This window comes from Alosa sapidissima, chromosome 20 (genome assembly GCF_018492685.1).
Source record: "Alosa sapidissima isolate fAloSap1 chromosome 20, fAloSap1.pri, whole genome shotgun sequence".
Lineage (NCBI taxonomy): Eukaryota > Metazoa > Chordata > Actinopteri > Clupeiformes > Clupeidae > Alosa > Alosa sapidissima.
The window spans coordinates 26,039,547-26,057,042 of record NC_055976.1 but is presented as its reverse complement, the minus strand read 5'-3'; the positions used below and the strand labels follow the sequence as shown (position 1 = coordinate 26,057,042).

At 45.3% G+C, this 17,496-nt stretch overlaps 3 protein-coding genes across 7 annotated transcripts; 1 reads left to right on the top strand and 2 right to left on the bottom strand.

The window, feature by feature from the left end:
- Nucleotides 1-1,067: 1,067 nt before the first annotated feature.
- Nucleotides 1,068-5,192, bottom strand: crybb1l1 (crystallin, beta B1, like 1). 2 transcript variants are annotated; one of them, XM_042074703.1, is made up of 7 exons: nt 5,110-5,192; nt 3,398-3,531; nt 2,852-2,946; nt 2,493-2,611; nt 2,206-2,338; nt 1,700-1,842; nt 1,068-1,398 (listed from the first exon to the last, which is right to left on the bottom strand). In XM_042074703.1, the coding sequence occupies exons 3-7, from the start codon at nt 2,939-2,941 to the stop codon at nt 1,227-1,229; spliced, it is 657 nt and encodes a 218-aa protein (XP_041930637.1). In that variant the 5' UTR covers nt 2,942-2,946; nt 3,398-3,531; nt 5,110-5,192; the 3' UTR covers nt 1,068-1,226. The 2 variants fall into 2 exon arrangements, with proteins under 2 accessions (XP_041930637.1, XP_041930636.1); XM_042074702.1 differs by having other exon boundaries at nt 3,398-3,565; nt 5,110-5,172.
- On the bottom strand, nt 1,190-14,384 carry LOC121694513. Of its 4 annotated transcripts, XR_006025790.1 has the most exons (6): nt 14,155-14,384; nt 13,464-13,551; nt 11,269-12,437; nt 8,984-10,159; nt 8,756-8,856; nt 7,397-7,523 (listed from the first exon to the last, which is right to left on the bottom strand). XR_006025790.1 is itself a non-coding variant. In XM_042074700.1 (4 exons), exons 2-4 carry the CDS (start codon nt 13,549-13,551, stop codon nt 9,119-9,121), a joined length of 2,298 nt encoding a protein of 765 aa, XP_041930634.1. In that variant the 5' UTR covers nt 14,155-14,384; the 3' UTR covers nt 8,919-9,118. The 4 variants fall into 4 exon arrangements, 1 of the variants encoding a protein (XP_041930634.1); XR_006025791.1 differs by lacking the exons at nt 7,397-7,523; nt 8,756-8,856 and adding an exon at nt 1,190-1,200 and having other exon boundaries at nt 8,976-10,159; XR_006025792.1 differs by lacking the exons at nt 7,397-7,523; nt 8,756-8,856 and adding an exon at nt 1,192-1,203.
- cryba1l1 (crystallin, beta A1, like 1) lies at nt 4,194-7,254 on the top strand. The gene is made up of 6 exons (XM_042074704.1): nt 4,194-4,276; nt 4,954-5,036; nt 5,143-5,261; nt 5,651-5,792; nt 6,376-6,518; nt 7,008-7,254. The coding sequence occupies exons 2-6, from the start codon at nt 4,962-4,964 to the stop codon at nt 7,153-7,155; spliced, it is 627 nt and encodes a 208-aa protein (XP_041930638.1). The 5' UTR covers nt 4,194-4,276; nt 4,954-4,961; the 3' UTR covers nt 7,156-7,254.
- Nucleotides 14,385-17,496: the final 3,112 nt, after the last annotated feature.

Here is a 17,496-nt window from a genome sequence, read left to right as displayed (position 1 = left end):
GGGTTTGGATAATTAACAGTTGCTCAGATCAATCCACTTTGGATCTGTGAACAGCAGTTGATGGACTCCTTCACATTTTAACTGCTCACACTTCTTGTTTATGAGGTCCGACTCGCTGGTCTGAGACTAAATCCATTACGCATCTAAATTCCAATCTATGTCCCATCTTAGATAATGACACTCCTAGAGGTTGTAATTGCCTCATAAATCCTTTTTATTCACCTTCTTCCAGAGCAAATTAACTTTACTTAATGTTCCACTTGGAAACCTTATTCACATTAAAAATTAGTCATCAACTGTCTGCAACTCTGAAAGTAAAGTGGATTTTATTTTGTAAGTAAGGTGGTATATAAGCACCCTGTTAGTTGTGTACTGTATGTATCATAATGCATTCATAGCTGGTGAAATGCAATAGGGTAGCAAATGGTTCACTAGCTTTGACTTTGTTGTGCTAGCCAAGCTTTCCAAAACAAGCATTTCTCTTATTTACAGTAGCTTGGTTGACCCCTAATGTTTTTATTAAGTAGAGTTACGGCAAGCTTATAGCAACTAACTAAACTAATGGCAAAGCTTTCACATGCATGTGTGCGCTATATTCACACATTCACAAACACTGACTCACAAATCATTTTTTTTTTTCAAATCAAGCATTTGGGATTTTATTTAAAAGGTGGCCAGGATTCTGTACAGCAGTGTTGGAGTGAGACAAGCTGGGCTCAGGAGGTCCGTCTGTGACACCTGCCTCCTCTCTCCCGTGCTCTCCATACTCCTGGGGGAAGGGACATGATTTGAAAGGGGTAGGCGAAAAAAAAATAATAAGAGAGAACAAAAAGTGACAAAAAATGGAAGGAAATGAAATAGCCACAGTCGGAGCGCAGGAGAGAAAGAGAAGAGCAGAGAGGGAGAGAGGAGACTCGGGGAAGGACTGTGGTGTTCAGGGGGGCGCGAGCCGGTTTTCGCCTTGGCCTGAATGAGAGCAGTCGGTCACGGAGACAGGCAGTCCTGTGCAACTCAAACCACACACACGGAGACTCCATTCCTCCCTCCCCCCCGGGTCCTCCCCGTCTCCCCCCCCCCCATGGAATCCCCAGGTGGAATGTTCCGCTCCGCTCCGCTCTGTCTCAGAGAGGGCCGGAGTCACGGCCTCAGACGTCTCTTCTTCTCTCCTTCCTCCTCCGTCCCTCTCCCTCCCTTCCGATCCTCCTCTTTCGCTCCTGGCTGGGCATTCACTTGCTAGCCATGGTGTAGCAGCCGTGTGGGTGCCACTGCATGTCGCGGATACGACGCACGGACTGGAACTGAGGGCAGCGGGCGCCAAACTCGTTAAAGTGTCTGAAGTCGCCCTTCTCCAGCAGGAACTGGCTGCCACGGTATCCAGGGAACTGGTAGCCCACAAAGCTGCAAGCAAAAGCCAATTGGGTGGGAGGTCAGAGCTGGCTAGTGCAAACTTACACATAACTGACACATGGCTTACAGTACAGGCCACACGTGTGGATACTTATTTGCATTCTGGATTTTGCTCAGATCCACACAATTTACTTCCAGATTGCATGAAAATACTCTCACAAACATACATAATTACACAGAATGATGATTCCTTTTTTAAACACTAAGACAGATACACAATGGCCCCTTTGCGACTCAAGCAAACAATCCCATTGCCATAGGAACCGAATGTGGTCTCCAGGGCAACACTTACGTTCCACAGCTGACGATGATGCTGCCGACTCTGTCGGTGAAGCCGTAGGAGGAGAGACTGGGGACGTCATCGTCCATGATCTCCATCTTGCGGCCCTTGAACTCTCCGACCTCATACAGACAGATCTTGTGTTTCTCAGGGTCCTGATGAAGGCACAAGAAACAGGAGAGAAGGTGTCGGGTCAGTCAGGGCCACTATTTCCTCTCGTCATTAAGATATTAGTTAGACAAAAAAACATGTCTCTGTTTGTCTGTTTTCAGCTTGGAGCCCTGTGTGTAAGATGAAGGATGAAAACAGATTCCCAAACCTGCTGTTCTGCAAGTCTGTGTCACTTTGGATAAAAGTGTTTGCTAAATACCAGTCAACTTTAACTTTTAAGTGGAGCAAGATGGCAGGGAGAAGAAGTTGGTGCAAGACAGAAAGAAATAAAGAAAAAGAAAGAAAGAAAGAAAGAAAGAAAGAAAGAAAGAGAGCAAACCATCCGGATGATAGAGGCGTTTCCTCACCATTCTGATGGGTCTGAAGGACAGCAGGTAGTCGTTCTTCTGGCAGTTGCTCCAGGAGTCCCAGCGGGGGTACTCTCCCTTCTCCAGAATGTACATCTCGCCACAGAAGTTCATCTGCTCGAAGCCCACGTAACTACACAGGGACAACGCAGATGTGAGACCACTTTCACACACACACACACACACACACACACTCACAACTATACAGACACTTGACAACTTTTTGTACTGGTCAAATACAAACAAATATGCTACAAAATAGTACTTTAAAATGGAGTCGTACTTACGGACCACACTCCACGCGTAGTGAGCGCACTCTGTCCATGCCCATGTCACACACGTTCATGCACTCGGCGGTGATCTCGATCATGCGACCCTGGAAGTTCTCCTGGTCAAACACGTACATCTGAGAGGAAGACATTAGAATTATTAAGTGTGTACTGTATGTGGCTTCATACAAACCAAAGAAGCATGACAACATTTACACCATATCCAGTGTAAGTATGAATATTCCCTGTCTGAAAAAAAGCAACAGTTGACCAAAGTGCTATACGATGAAACAGGGAGAACCTACAAGACTGTAAGTGTGTGTGTAGGAGTGTGTGACTGTCCATGTGTGTGTGTGTGTGTGTGTGTGTGTGTTTACCTTGTAGTTCATCATGCCCATCTCGGAGGTCTTGCTCTGGGCTGCCTTCCCGTCGGTCTGGGAGGCAGTTTTAGACTTATCGGAAGACATGATGCCTGAGGGGAAAAGAGAGAGAGAGAAAGAGAGAGAGAGAAGGAAGAAAGGAGAGAGAGGGAAATATATATAAAGAGAGAGACCGGGAGAATGAGGGCGTTTAATACACAGTTAACTACACAGGAGATACAGAGATGGGAAAACTGAGGGGAAAAAGAGCAACTATGGTGCAGAACTTTGGTTTACTGCCTCCAGTGCTCTTGGTGAGTATTCGTGGTGGACAGGGGGGTGTATTAGACAGTAATGTGAATAAAGTGATTTTTAAAAAGATATATTTGAGTGTGAAAGTGAGGATTTATGAAAGCGGGAAACTACTCTCGCAGTAGAGCTGATGTTAGCTGTACTAATGAGGCTGGCCAGTGAGCCTGTGTCTCTGTGTGTGTTATGTGTGTGTTTCTGTGTGTGTGCTATGTGTGTGTTTCTGTGTGATTTGGATGTGCTGTGTGACCTTACCTGTGTGCTCGGTGACGGTGTCCACTCTGAGAGTGTGTGTGTGCTGGGGCTCGTGCCCTGCTTTTATAGTCTGGCGCAGGGAGGAGCTGGATCACGCCGCCACAAAGAGACCTGCTGACCGCACAGCTGTCCGCCTGCCAGAGAATAGAAACACAACATCATCAGAGGCTGAGGGGAACAGAGAGAGAGAGAGAGAGAGAGAGAGAGACACAGAGAGTAGGGAAGGAGAGGGAGAGAGAAAGAGACAGAGTAGGGAAGGAGAGGGAGAAAGAGAGAGAGAGAGAGAATGAATGGGTGGTCAATATACCACTCAGACTCACAAATGTTAAATGAAGTAAAGTCACATGACTAAGTGTGGCACACACCCAGGGTGTTAGTGCCCTTTTGTGGAGTGTTTGTGTGTCTCTTATTGTTTTCCAACACTGCTCTAGAACACACCCGCATACACACGACCCCCCCCCCCCCCCCCACACACACACACTGAGCGAGCTGAGGTTAATCCCGGTGACACTGTGTTTTGCACGGGTCAGCAGTTCAACTAAAGTCACTGTCTTTGTACCTCCCCTGGCCCATTCAGAAATAACGGCCCGCTTTGGAAACCTCTGTGGAGCCACATAAGTATGTGCTGACCTGGCGTACCCCTCAGTGGCGGAGTGTGTCCCGGGAGCGCGCAAAACAAGTTGGCTGGAAAGAAGAGAAATGGGGTGTCACGCGCCGCTCCGACCCCCATGCACGCCTCCTGCACGGGACACCCGGAGCCGCGCGGCCGGCGGCAGTTGATATAAAACCGAAGCGCCAGGTCCTCTCAAAGCTCCACGCGAGACAGGCGTTCAGGCGCGTGCCACTTCCAAGTTCTGCGAGTCAGTGACGGCCAGTACGGTAAGGTGCCAAACACTCGACTTTACCTTCTCCACCAAAACACCTAACCGGATAGTCGCGGATATTCACTGACTGACACAAAACCAATAATGGAATTGGTGTTTCTACACAAATGAAATCACTCAATGGCCGCCACAATTCACAGCAAATCAGAAAGTTTTGTAAACCTTAACAAAAAATATATATTTGATTATCCTAACTGTGTCAGATCAGTATTGACTTTAACTACAACAACCAAAATGAACAATATTTAATTTTTGGTTGTTTAACTATAACAACCAATAATTAACAATGTTTAACAAATTCATATAGTCTACTAACCAGAGCAGACCTGATTAAGAGGGACTTTTCTGAAAGTGTATCTATGGTGAGGAGTTTTGCAATGGCAGTAGAGAGAGACAAGGGATACACAGATGGATGGAGGACAAGCACATAGGTCCAAACGTATATAGCAAGACAGAAAATCTTCATGGAGAAAGTAATAATAATAATAATAATAATTATTATTATTATTATTATTTGTATAGTATGTTTTCAAAAACCAAGATACAAAGTGCTGTGTAATGGCCAGTGACATGCTGTCATACATTTTGAGCTGGTGTAGGACTACTATACTAGTCCTTGTTCAATAGTACTCCATGCCCCATGGTCCCTCACTCACTCGTTCTCTCTCTTAGGTTAAAAGATGTACAGATTCACTCGTTCGTCGATGATGCAGCCAATGATGCACTCCGGCATGGGCATGGCCCCCTTTTTCAAGGTAACATACTAAGTGCACAGGCGTTAGTTCATCCAGAGGAAGTCGTGCTGCTCACAGGAACAGACACACTCACGGTTTTGGTCTCTCACTCGCTGTCTCGTCACAGGTGACCGTGTTCGAGCAGGAGCACTTCCAGGGCAAGTGTCAGGAGTTCACCTCGGAATGCTGCAACATCCAGGACTGTGGCTTCGACAACATCCGCTCCATCCGCGTGGAGTGTGGAGCGTGAGTATAGTCTGTGTGAAAGAGGAATAAGGAAATGCAATTGTGTCCATGTGTATTTACAGTATGTTTGGAAGTGTATGTGTGTGTGTGTGTTTCGATACTGTGTGTGCAATTGTGCATGAGTTGGGTTGTGTGTGTGTGTGTACATATATTGTATTGTAAGTATATACTATTGATCCATGTGTTGTAAGTATATACACAAGATATTCTTAGTCTCAAACTAGCAGTCTTTGTGGAACGAATGTATACTATATTATATTCGTCATGTATTAGAGAGACAGAAGGTGTAAATTCTTCAATTGTCTGAGATTTGATTGGATTAACACCTCCATTTCAATTCCTTGTGTGTCCCCGTGTTTGTTTCTGTGTGTGTGTGTGTTTGTGTGCAGCTGGGTGGGTTATGAGCACCACGACTTCGAGGGCCAGCAGTTTATCCTGGAGAGGGGTGAGTACCCTCACTGGGACGCCTACAGCGGAAACCTGTCCTACCACATAGAGAGGCTCATGTCCTTCAGACCCATCTACTGCGCTGTAAGTACTAGCATGTGTCTGGAGTACTAGCATGTGTCTGGAGTACTAGCATGTGTCTGAGGTACTAGCATGTGTATGGAGGGCTAGCATGTGTCTGGAGTACAAGCATGTGTCTGGAGTACTACATATGTCTGGAGGGCTAGCATGTGTCTGGAGTACTACATATGTCTGGAGGGCTAGCATGTGTCTGGAGTACTAGCATATGTCTGGAGTGTTAGCATGTGTCTGGAATCTGTGGCTGTACCAAATGTGCAAAGCATGTTAAAGTCTAAGAGGATTTTAGACCATTTGTCCAACTCTGAGCCCATATTTATGTGTTCTTCAAAACGTATAGTGTGCTATTTATTCTGTGGTGATGATGAAGTGTGTGCAAGTCTCTGACTTCCTGCCGTATTTTAGGTTTGGCATTTGTCTTTTCAGTTAAATAATGTGTACATTCTTTCTCAGACTAACAGGCCTAACGGGGTAGTAGTAGTATGCTCTGTAGCAGTAATCTCTGCACATGAGTGTGTGTGTGTGTGTGTGTGTGTGTTTATGAATACTTACTTACCTCTCTCTCTCTCATTCTCTCTCTGTCTCCCAGTCTCACCAGAGCAGTCGCATGATGATCTTTGAGAAGGAGAACTTCCTGGGTCGCAGCGTGGAGATCTGTGATGACTACCCCTCTCTCCAGGCCATGGGCTGGTGTGGAACTGAGGTCGGCTCCATGCACGTGCAGTGTGGCGCGTAAGTCTGAATCAGCTCACATACACACACTCCCCCTCTGTCCTTATAGAATGTATGTGAAAATGTAAAATCAATTGTAATGTCACAATTTTGACTATGTTTTCAGTTTCCTAATTTAACTCAATTGCAGAATATTTGTTTTCATGCTAAAAATAGCAAGCTGCCATATAGTTCAGAATACGAGTAAGTTTGGTGTTAGAGTTGCTCATTTAAGACATCACAAAAATATAGCATATTCTTACAAATGAATAAACACAGTTACAGCTCACAGTTACTACACAGACAGTCCAAGCCCTTTAGGAACATGGGAGTGTTAGAGCCAGGTGAGTTACAGCTACAACCTGTGGCACAGCAGATCTACCAACACAGACTTCATGCCCCCCGACCTTTCTCCTCAAAATTCAGTACTCATGAACACTCCTTCTATTTATCTCCCTTTCCATCCCACACACACACACACACACGCCCTTGTGTTCTGTCCCTCTGCAGGTTTGTGTGTTACGAGTTCTCTGGCTACAGAGGCAGACAGTACATCATGGAGTGTGAGAGACACAGTGGAGACTACCAGCACTGGAGGAACTGGGGCTCTCACAGTCAGACCCCCCAGATCCAGTCTATCCGCAGAATCCAGCATTAAGGACCTCGTAACGCCCGCAAACCCTCCCAGCACCACCGAGACCGCCACACACACATACACAACACAGACACACACACACACTTATTCAGCTACTCCAAGCCAGTGTCTTTTTACTCCTAGCAGAGAAAAGAAACCACCTTCATTCACACCTGCATTTCTATACTGTTTAAGACGTCTGGAACTGACTAACTTTGCCCCGCGCGCACACTCGCGACTGAGCCACTCCGACAGAGGGTTCCATCCAATCGGCACAGACTAGACCACACCCCCCCTATGTGTGATTTGTCAAGGGGTGGAGGCGTGGCAGTGGAGACCCATCCTTCTGCTGGTCCAGTTTAGGTGTGCAGGGGGATGAGATCATCATGAAGCTAAAAATAATATGGAAAAAATAAACTTATGTGCACTTCAGTACCTCACCTCTGTGTTATTATTAAGTGTGTGTGTGGAGGTATGTGTGTGTGAGTGCATGTGAGTGTATGTGTGTGTGGGTGCAGGTGTGAGCTTGTGTGTCTGGTTGTAAATGTTGTGGTGGTGTCCTGTGTTTTACCTTGTCAGCGGTCTTAAAAGTGTTTGACCATTCTGTAAGTGATAATACATCCAGCGACCATAGAGAGTATAGTTCATTACTTGGTAGAAATATAAATAAATAGATTTGCATTAAATTAAGTGTGTTGTCATCTATAATAGTGACTGAGAAATGGATAATTTCCTACATGTAGTAGCTAATAATATCCACTAGATGGAGGTAAACCATTACTCAATGAGAAGCAACAAGTGGCTTGTTTACACTGGTGTCAAAACAGTAATCTGATGACATCTAATCACACATATGTTGCATGTGCAGTATAACTACGTTTTAGCTTTTTTAAGTTAGAATAAACATTGTCTAAAATAAAACGCATAATAACTCCTTGTACAGCCTATATTACAGACCTAAGCTGGTCTGCTTGATGCAGGGTAGGTCAGTAGGCTACAAAGACCTACAGTATACAAAACCAACAGATTTTATGTTATGAACTTAAATGGTCTTGCATTGGTTAAGTAAGGGATAATGGCCGCCGAGGTGTCCTGTTATACGGAATTAATGGACAAGGGCGAGGGGCAAAAAACTCCGCCCGAGTCCATTAATTCCGTATAACTGGACACACCTCGAAGGCCGTTATCCCGCTTATCACCCGGTTGCCACTGTAAAGCAAAGGAAACACACGGTTCTGTTTAAATAGAAGCTCACTAGTTCAGCTTGTTGTATAACTTTCGTTGGCCCAGTTAGCTTGTTTACAGTTGATTCCACTGTTGCGAAGCCTGCAACCAAAGATTCTAGTGCGCTGCAACCGTCGTCCTACTATGGTTGTTATAGTTACCATTCCTAAGCATTGATATGGAACGGTGTCCTGTTATTCAGAATGAATAGCCACCCCACCAGCCAATCAGAAAAGAGTATTTCTTCTCTCCGGGTGATAAGTTACCTTTTCTGTAACACATCAGCCTGCTATTACTTGCCATTCCAAACATGAGAGAGATGACCCTTCTGTTTTATGACACCCATTCTGTTGGACAGAACAGCTCAGAGGTCCTTAAATAATTCAGAGGAAAAACTTACAGTAGGTGTTCTGCTGTAGCCTACTGGGGCCAAGGCACTCCAGCATCAATGCCAATTGTCCTTTTAAAATGGACACCAGAAAGTCTGAAGGAGAATCCTGGCTGTTTATAAAAAGCAAGTTAGGTTAAAAAAAAAATAAGTATCATAAAAACACATACACCTGTGCATTAAAAGAAACATTTTAATTTGAACCTTAACAAAACAACAAAAACATTAACACTACTCAACTGAACCCAAAATCTCAATCTGAACTCCTGCTGATCCACCTTTGACCTCTGGTGGAGTGTCATGACCTTTGACCTAAGCCACAGAACGTTTTCTTTCCTGTGCACTGCACAGTCTCCATCAAACTTAAGGGTGCTCCTACAGGGTCACAGCGCCCCCCTGTGGACTGGTCCTGCCCAGCCGTCCAGCGAGTCGATTGGCCGGGGCGGTTGAGGGGCTGAGGTGGGCCTCTGTGTCTGGTTCGCCTTGGCACGGGGACTGAGGCCTGGGGGGCAGAGGGGGCCGTGGGGACGTCTCAGCGCTCTCCCTCCCCCACACTTCTTCATCCTCCTCCTCTTCATCCTCCTCCTCCTCCTCCTCCTCTTCATCCTCCTCCTCCTCCTCCTCCTCCTCTCTCTTCCGCTTCCCGAGCAACTTTAGTCGCAGTATTTTCATGTTCTTCCCCGGCTGCCGGCGCTTGGGGTCGGGAACGTCCGGCCCCATGCTGCTGCTGGAAGCCCACTCGCTGGTGGCGGACTTCCGCAAAAGTTTGGCCTGATTCCTGGTCATCCTCCGCTCCTCGAACATCTCCGCCCGCAGGCTGATCTCCGCTAGGATCCTCTTCTGGCCGCTGCCTTCCATCTTGCGGTCGGCGGGATCGCAGTGGCGGCGCCACGGGGTGGCGGACAGGTGCATGGTGCGCGTCAGCCGCGGTGCCCTCCGGCGAGGAGTGCGCATGTGTGTGTGTGCCGGCGCAGCGTCTCTCGCCTCCTCTCTGCTGCACTGCTGCAGATCCTTGATGATGGTGTACGGCCGCATGCTCGACGGCTGCTCCAGCGACAGCAGCAGGTGATCCAACATGTCGCTGACCTCCCCATCCGGCTGCTGCTGCTGCTGCTGCTGCTGCTGGGAGCTTCTGGCCTCGGCGTTGTTTCCAGACGGGCAGAGAATTCTGGGAGTTGAAGTGTTTGTTTCTCCAGCACCGCTAGGCTGGTTGAGCTCGAACAGGAGTTGTTCCAGTAAGGACCTGGGTGGAGTAGAGGGGGGCAGGGGCAGGGTTTGCAGCATGAACGGAGTCTGGGGCAGGCAGGGAAGGGTGGGGGTCAAAGTGCCACTGTCGGGGGGAGGCAGGCGAGCAACGAGAGGGGGTGGCCGGACCCGAGGTCGCCCTCTCGGCTTTTTGATGACAGGGACTTTGTCCTGTGATGAACAACACATAACATATGTTATTATACGGCTCTTCACAATGCAAGTAGAATGCTCCATTGACTTGAATGGGATTTCCGAAAGTTCTAGCGGTCATTATTTCTTGGGAAAGGACCTCTGAAAACAAGAATGACCGCTGTCAATGGCAACGGAGTTTGTGCTTGGAACTTTATTCAAAAGTGAAAGCAGACGGTTGATCAGCTGTGTTCTAAAGAATGTTTGATTCAAGTTCAGCGTGTGTTGAACTATTTGTTTCTCAGCAAAAGCCACGACGAAACGGTAACAAATAAGTGTAAAGAGACATATCATGGAGTTTATTTTTTCGTTTTGGCAAGTAGCCGTATAATAAGCAGGATAATGTATAAAACTCCGGTCATTATGGGAAAATAAGTCCATTTAGGGCGAAACAAGACCCCTCCGCTGGCGCGTCGGGGTCCGGTTTGCCCTCTCGGGACTTATTTTCCCCATAATGACCGGCGATTTATACATTATCCCTTACATATGACAACACATAACAATCTCAATCCACACAGATACACAATGAAACATGCACAATATATATCATCCACACTCAAACTCACACAAATACATAAACACACACTCAAACTCACACAAATACACACAATTAGTAGACAAGTGTTCAAATACAAAGTGGAAAAGCTAAAAGGTGTGGAATCAACATACAATAAGCACTTGACCACCAGTGGTTACATTTGAATGTAATCTTAGTTTAAAGATGGATGTCTAAGACAAGAATTCATTAACTCAACAGCTGTTGCCAAAAGTACACTTTCATTCACACACACACACACACACACACATACATACACAGACACACACACATACACACATGCGTGTGCACACACTCACACACACACACACACACATACACACATGCGTGCGCACACACTCACACACACACACACACATACACACACACACACATACGCACATGCGTGCGCACACAATCACACACACAAACACACATACACACACACAGACACACACACACACACACACACACACAGACATATGTGAGCACACACACTCACACACACACATACACACACACACACTCACACACACACAGATTGACCGCATACCTGATTCTGCTCTGTCCCTTTCCCTTTCGCACTGTTCTGCCTGACGCACGATCTGGGCCGGGTCTTCTTCCTGGTCGGCAGATGCAGGGACCGTCCGATGCGTCCCCCTCCGACCCCCCTCCAGGTGAGGACCACGGGGCATCCCTCTCTCAGCGGGAAACGCCGTTCCACCTTCTCGATGGCCTGCCTGTCCTCGTCCCCTTTGTCCGTTTCCCCCTTCAGTCGCCTGGCTCTCTCGCCCTGTCGCTTCTCTGCCCGCCTCGCCCTCCGCGGGCCTCTCAGCGCCCGCCGGCCTCGTCTCCCGCGCCCCGCCGAGTCCAGGAAGTAGCTGATGAATTCTGGGATGTTCCCTTCGAACTGCTCAAAACCCTCCACCAAACCCGCTTCGCCGCCGTCGCCTTTGGAACCCCCCGCGCGAAGTCTCTCCGTTTCGTTTGGCTGCTCCTCTTGAGGCAGGAGGAGGAGGGCGGGGCAGGTGTCGGGGGCTCCAATAGCTGATTGGCTGAACAGCTGACACACCGTGACGTCATCAAGCGTGGACGACATTGCCCCAGCAGCGGTGACATCATCAGGGAGGGACATGAGAGAGTGTTCGACAGTAGACGCTTGAAAGCAGCCGTCCGTAACCCACGGAAACTGACTCATGTGGCCAACCGGAGGCACGTCAGACTGGAACTCCGTCGAGCTCAGCCTCTCATACATGAACTGGGAGGAAGTGATGTCAGAGTGAGTCTGCGTGTCCGTCTCCGCTGCGCGTCTTCCTCCGTCAGTCTGTGTCACATCGAACTGCGTCTCCGCATCCTTACACTCCCTTCTATCAGTTCCCTTCTTCCCCCCCCCCTCTTTAGGTCCTCTTGTCTTCCCGAAGGCCCCGTCCTGCAGCGGTTCCCTATCCTCTCCTGCTTCCCACTCTCCCTGCTCTTCCTCCACCTTCTCCGGAGGGAGCGTGATGCCCAGTTTGTCAGCGGCCTTCTGCAGGTCTGTCCTCTCGCCCTCCACTGTGCCCGTATACAGCACCCTGACCAGCCTGAGCAGCGTGTAGGCCTCGACAGCCTGGAGCTCGATTACTCTACTCTTCCCGTTGGGGAGGGCTGGGAGAGTGGACAGAAACTCGCAGAGCCGAGGGCTGAAGGCCGACAGCACACAGCCGTGGACAGGCACTGAGATATCTGTAGGAGAACAAGGGGGCACAGTTGGCAGTCGCAAGCTGGGTTTAACTGGGATTCAACTCATGAAAATTTGTTTAAAAGAAAGTGCGGATAGCCTGCGTTTCCATCCACTGTGTTATGCAAATTAAAAATTAAAAACATTCTACTAATCAAGGGAATAGCTCTGATCAGCTGTGGGATCAAAGCGTAAGGTGGTCAGGGCAATGTTTACAGACAAAAATGTAGGTAAATGTATCAAAGGGCAATATATGTGAATTTTGATGTGAATTTTAGGGTTTTAAAGTAAAAGGGAAATGCCAGTGATTTTTCAGGTAGATATCCGTTTTTTTTTTTTTTTAAAAACAACAAAAATCTGTTTCACCTGACCTACACTGTAGCTCAAGTTGCTGCAGTCAATAGCTAAAGTAGCCAGGCAGCTATAGCACTACACTCTGGGGGCGTGTTCATGAGCCCCCATGTTCATGCCCCCAGAGTGTTGTTCTTTTCCCTACCGACATTACTCTGTGACCTTGAGAATCGGAGATCTATGTGAAAAACCACCAGAATTCCCCTTTAAGAGCTTTCAATGAGTCATCATCATCTCTCAATCGTCTTCAAATCATCTACTAAGCCTGAATGCAGACAGTGTGTAGATGCCTACAGAGGAAATGAGAGCAGAGCAGAGTGATTAAGGGAGTGGGTGTACCATTGAACTGGAGTTGTACAAGTGCACACACAGAACAGAACATGAGAGACTGACAGAGAGACAGAGAGAGAGAGAGAGAGAGAGAGAGAGAGAGAGAGAGAGAGAGAGAGAAGATAGAATGAGCACATTTAAAATCCAAACCATGTAGGCTATGATATATGTGAGAAACAACTATCATTATCATCCAGTTTTACCATTTATTACACTACAGTAACATGTCTGTTCATGTGTAAAATTTTAGAAACAAGAGTGAGAATCCTAGCCATCCCTGTATGTGTGTGTGTGTGTGTGTGAGAGAGAAAGAGTTAATATCAAGTGTCTGTATACATTAACGGGCCTACCCTGTGTCTGCAGGACTGTATCACAGAACTGAGCTCTGTGCTGTTGCCTCTGCAGCCCCTTCATCAACAGCTGTTCAAACATCCCCATCTGGTGGAGAGAGAGAGATGGAGGATGACTGTGTGAGTGCAGGTGTGTGTGTGTGTGTGTGTCACTGCGATGGGCAGGGACAGAAGAAAGAGGACTAGCTTGATAGAGAGGCAAGCAATAATTAATCAGTCTTGGGGTGATGTGCAGTGCTTTTTACTTGAGACCCCTCTGATGCCAGTCTGAAAGAGGGCTTCTGTTCAACCGGACACACATCACATGATAAGAAGATTTAGACTTTCTAAATAGGCACATACATGTAAGTCATCTTAATTTTTTGCCAGTTATGAAGTGATGATATTCAATCTGATTTTGACGATTCTAACCATACCATGCTAGCACTTCAACAAGAACTTAGGCTACTTTTCATGATCAAACTGACTAATTGAACTGAATAACAATGGACTGCTCAGGATCCATCAATCTGTGAAATTAACATCGAATGACCAGGTAGTATATTTATATGACCACCACACTGGCTTAGGCTTACAGAACTTTTACTTATAATGCTATAAAGCGGCAACAAGCAAGAAGCATGTTCTACTACATAGCTTAGGCTAGCTATCTACATGTGCATAAGTTTGCTTAGCCTGTATATTTTCTTACCGATAATTCAGTAAATACGATGTCCTCCTCCAGACTTGACTATAACCGGGTGGTTTACTTAAATTTTCAACTTAATCTGAACCTTGAGTGACCTTTGTTTTGCCTTGCAGTGTTTCGCTTATCATCGCAGGTGTCCTAACATCTCCACTCCAGCTGTAACGTTACACTTGTCCCATGGCTTTGCTTGCCACGCTTGCCGCGCTATCAGTTTATTTGGTCTGTCTCAAACAACACGAAGAGCCCAAACGAAATGCATAAAACGTTCAAATACATCAAAAAGTTCCACATGTAGCACTGAATAAATGAACGAATGAAAACGCAATACATAAATAAACAAATAAATAAATAATTGCAAAAGGTTCATGCAAACTTGTATGTAAACTTCAGAGTGTAAAATCACATGTAGTCTAGTGTAATAGGCCTATTAGTCTGGCAGCTGCCATTGAATTGGACTAGGTTCACAACCTTTTTGGGGCTAAAGCACACCAAATGTCAAACCAAAACGCCAAAGCAGTAACTTATAGTTACGTCACACACATTATCATAGGCTATTTGAGCATCACTTTGTCTCACAAAACACGTAAGAACCCCTGGACACGTAAGAAACCCTAGATTAGATGTCCAGGGACCAGTTTTTCAAAAGTAGGCCTAGGCTACTACGGATTGAATCAAATCTGGTAAATGGGTTTAAAAAGCGAAAGAGGGATTCCGAAATAAAATCAGATCATGTAATCAGATTTTAGGCTACATTTGATCTGGATCAAACCTGTCCTTGGTTTGGGATCTATTTGATCAAAATAAAAAACAAGATTATCCTGATCCCATTAGAATTGTGGATTCAGTTGTGATTTTTCGATCTTAACCCATTTAAGCCCCATTTTTTTCCAGACATGCAAATATACAAATCATGTAGTATTAGCAACCCTTTGAAATAATCAATAATTATTATTATTTATTTTTTTTAAATGTAGAAAAGTAGATGAAAAAGTGTGTTTTATTACCGGTCACAATTGTGACTGGTGGAATAATATTCATATTCTCAACTAAAGGTTGCTCAAATTGTTTTGTGTTTTTTTGTTGTTGTTGTTGTTGTTAAAATAAGGGTATTCTGACAGCAATCACTGATCAGGAACTTGGGACTTTCCACACTGATATAAACACTGAGACCAATGGCAAAAATATGTACAGTACATTGTTTATTTATTGCGTCTCTGACCAGGAGTTTCTATGTCTGTGCGTGCGAGTGTGTGTGTGTGTGTGTGTGTGTGTGTGTGTGTGTGTGTGTGTGCGCGCGTGTGTGTATGTGTGTATCTGCAGGTGGGTGTGAGAGCAGTGAGCAAAGAGCATGCATGCCGTGTGCAATGTGAAGTCCCTTTGAGTGTGTATGTGTGAGTGTGGGTGTGTGAGTGAGTGAGTGAGAGAGTGTGTATATCTGAGTATGTGTGTGTGTCTGTGTGTTTCTGTATGTATATGTGTGTGTGTGTGTGTATACAGTAGGTAGGTAAGATACAACAAGAATTGTGTTTGTATAAAAATATGTGTGCATCTAGATACAACATTTTATCCGATTGGTCACAATGTTTACTCATTCTGCAAACAGAATAATTACAAATGTATATATCATAACTAGACAACTTAAAGAGCATGTGTACAAACAATCTTCCTATGTTTATTTTAACATACTTTAATAACCTTTTATTCAGGAGCTTTGAGACAGCCATCCTCTTTTCAAGGTGCAATCAAGAAGGTAAACAGCTCTGGACATGTGACAATTTACTCAAAACATTTGACATTGCACACATTTCATTGAAACACTCTATTATTTCAGTATACTGAAAGAGTATTGGGAAATTCCCCAGTAACAGTTTTAGAGGCTTATAAATATTTGTCCCATTTATGACTAATGGGTTGAAAAAACGAATGATCACAAAATCAATGTTTTCAGGTGATATGTATTCATATTAACGATTGAAACAGTCATTTTTTTACTATTGGACAGTGATTTTTTGGGTACTTAACAAAAATAACATAAGGAATGCAAAATGTTTCTGTTTATTACAGTGTTTCTGTTTCTTCAAATTAAAACAAACAATGGCAATTTGTGGCAAGTGGTATTTAAGATGTAACTTCTTTGCTTACCCAGTAGGCTACACTGTTGGCTCCATTTAAAGCTCTGTTAAACAGGATTTGGTAATCCTGAAATTCGTTATTTACATCACAGTGATCCAATCCAATGTTCCTTTAAAAAACTGGCATAAAAGTAAAATGGATCAGGTGATCCTGTATAGCAAAACATGGGATTTTCAATTAATAATTTTGTTCCAGATTACATTTTTTGAACTGGGCCCAGGAGACATACAGTAGCACCATGTCTCATTTCGGAAAATCACATGGTGCACAGCTGCTTCAGTTAGGCCTACATGTATAGCCTACCCAAACTGATTGTCAGAGGGGCAAATCATTCTCAGTCACTTCTCTTTCAGCAGCTTGCCTTAATGATGGTGTGAATTCTAAAATAAATGTTGTATGCCTATACTGTAAGTGAATTTAGCCTATTTGACCAACAATAATAATAATTAAAAACTAGAAATGTAATGCCAGAGGAATTACAGTAGTGGATGGAAAGCTGCTGGCTTAATGTTGGTGGGTGTTTCCTGAAAAAAAAAACATTGAATCACTTAATCTTTGGGTTCATACAAACCCTCGTACCAAAAAAACCTTGTGTGTCAAGGCGTTCTTGAGATATAACACTTAAAGGGTTTTTGAACTTGACCTTTGACCTCCAACATCAATTCACTGTGCTGTGACTTTTGACACACGGGAAACACTTAAACAGGATGTGTAGTTTTAGGGAGTGCCAGATTGTATGCATTAGAAGCTGAGACAGTTGGATTCACAGGTGACACCTGTGCCAGTGTTCTGATTAGCCCAGGAACTACTCTGGGAGCTTATCACCCGGAGAGATGAAATACTCTTTTCTGATTGGCTGGTGGGGTGGCTATTAATTCTGAATAACAGGACACCGTTCCATGTCAATGCTTATGAATGGTAACTATAACAACCATAGTAGGACGACGGTTGCAGGCTTCAACAATGGAATCAACTGTAAACAAGCTGTCCATGCTATCGCTGTTATAGGGCCAACGAAAGTTGTACAACAAGCTAAACGGAACCGCGTGTTTCCTTTGCTTTACAGTGGCAACCGGGTGATCCAGTTATTCGGAATTAATGGACTCGGGCGGACGCTGCGCGTCGGGGAGTTTTTTGCCCCTCGCCCTCGTCCATTAATTCTGTATAACAGGACACCTCAGCGGCCGTTATCCCTTACTTATTATACGGCTC

Bases quoted from the DNA above. Each gene is read 5' to 3' on its own strand.
- cryba1l1 (XM_042074704.1), top strand. From the start codon at position 4,962: ATGTACAGATTCACTCGTTCGTCGATGATGCAGCCAATGATGCACTCC. The intron at 5,037-5,142 runs GTAACATACTAA...GTCTCGTCACAG, and splicing joins GCATGGCCCCCTTTTTCAAG to GTGACCGTGTTCGAGCAGGA. The intron at 5,262-5,650 runs GTGAGTATAGTC...GTTTGTGTGCAG, and splicing joins ATCCGCGTGGAGTGTGGAGC to CTGGGTGGGTTATGAGCACC.
- LOC121694513 (XM_042074700.1), bottom strand. From the start codon at position 13,551: ATGGGGATGTTTGAACAGCTGTTGATGAAGGGGCTGCAGAGGCAACAG. The intron at 12,438-13,463 runs GTAGGCCCGTTA...GTTCTCCTACAG, and splicing joins TACAGTCCTGCAGACACAGG to ATATCTCAGTGCCTGTCCAC. The intron at 10,160-11,268 runs GTATGCGGTCAA...TGTTCATCACAG, and splicing joins AAGGGACAGAGCAGAATCAG to GACAAAGTCCCTGTCATCAA.
- crybb1l1 (XM_042074703.1), bottom strand. From the start codon at position 2,941: ATGTCTTCCGATAAGTCTAAAACTGCCTCCCAGACCGACGGGAAGGCA. The intron at 1,843-2,205 runs GTGAGGAAACGC...TGCCTTCATCAG, and splicing joins CCTTCAGACCCATCAGAATG to GACCCTGAGAAACACAAGAT. The intron at 1,399-1,699 runs GTAAGTGTTGCC...TTTTGCTTGCAG, and splicing joins ATCATCGTCAGCTGTGGAAC to CTTTGTGGGCTACCAGTTCC.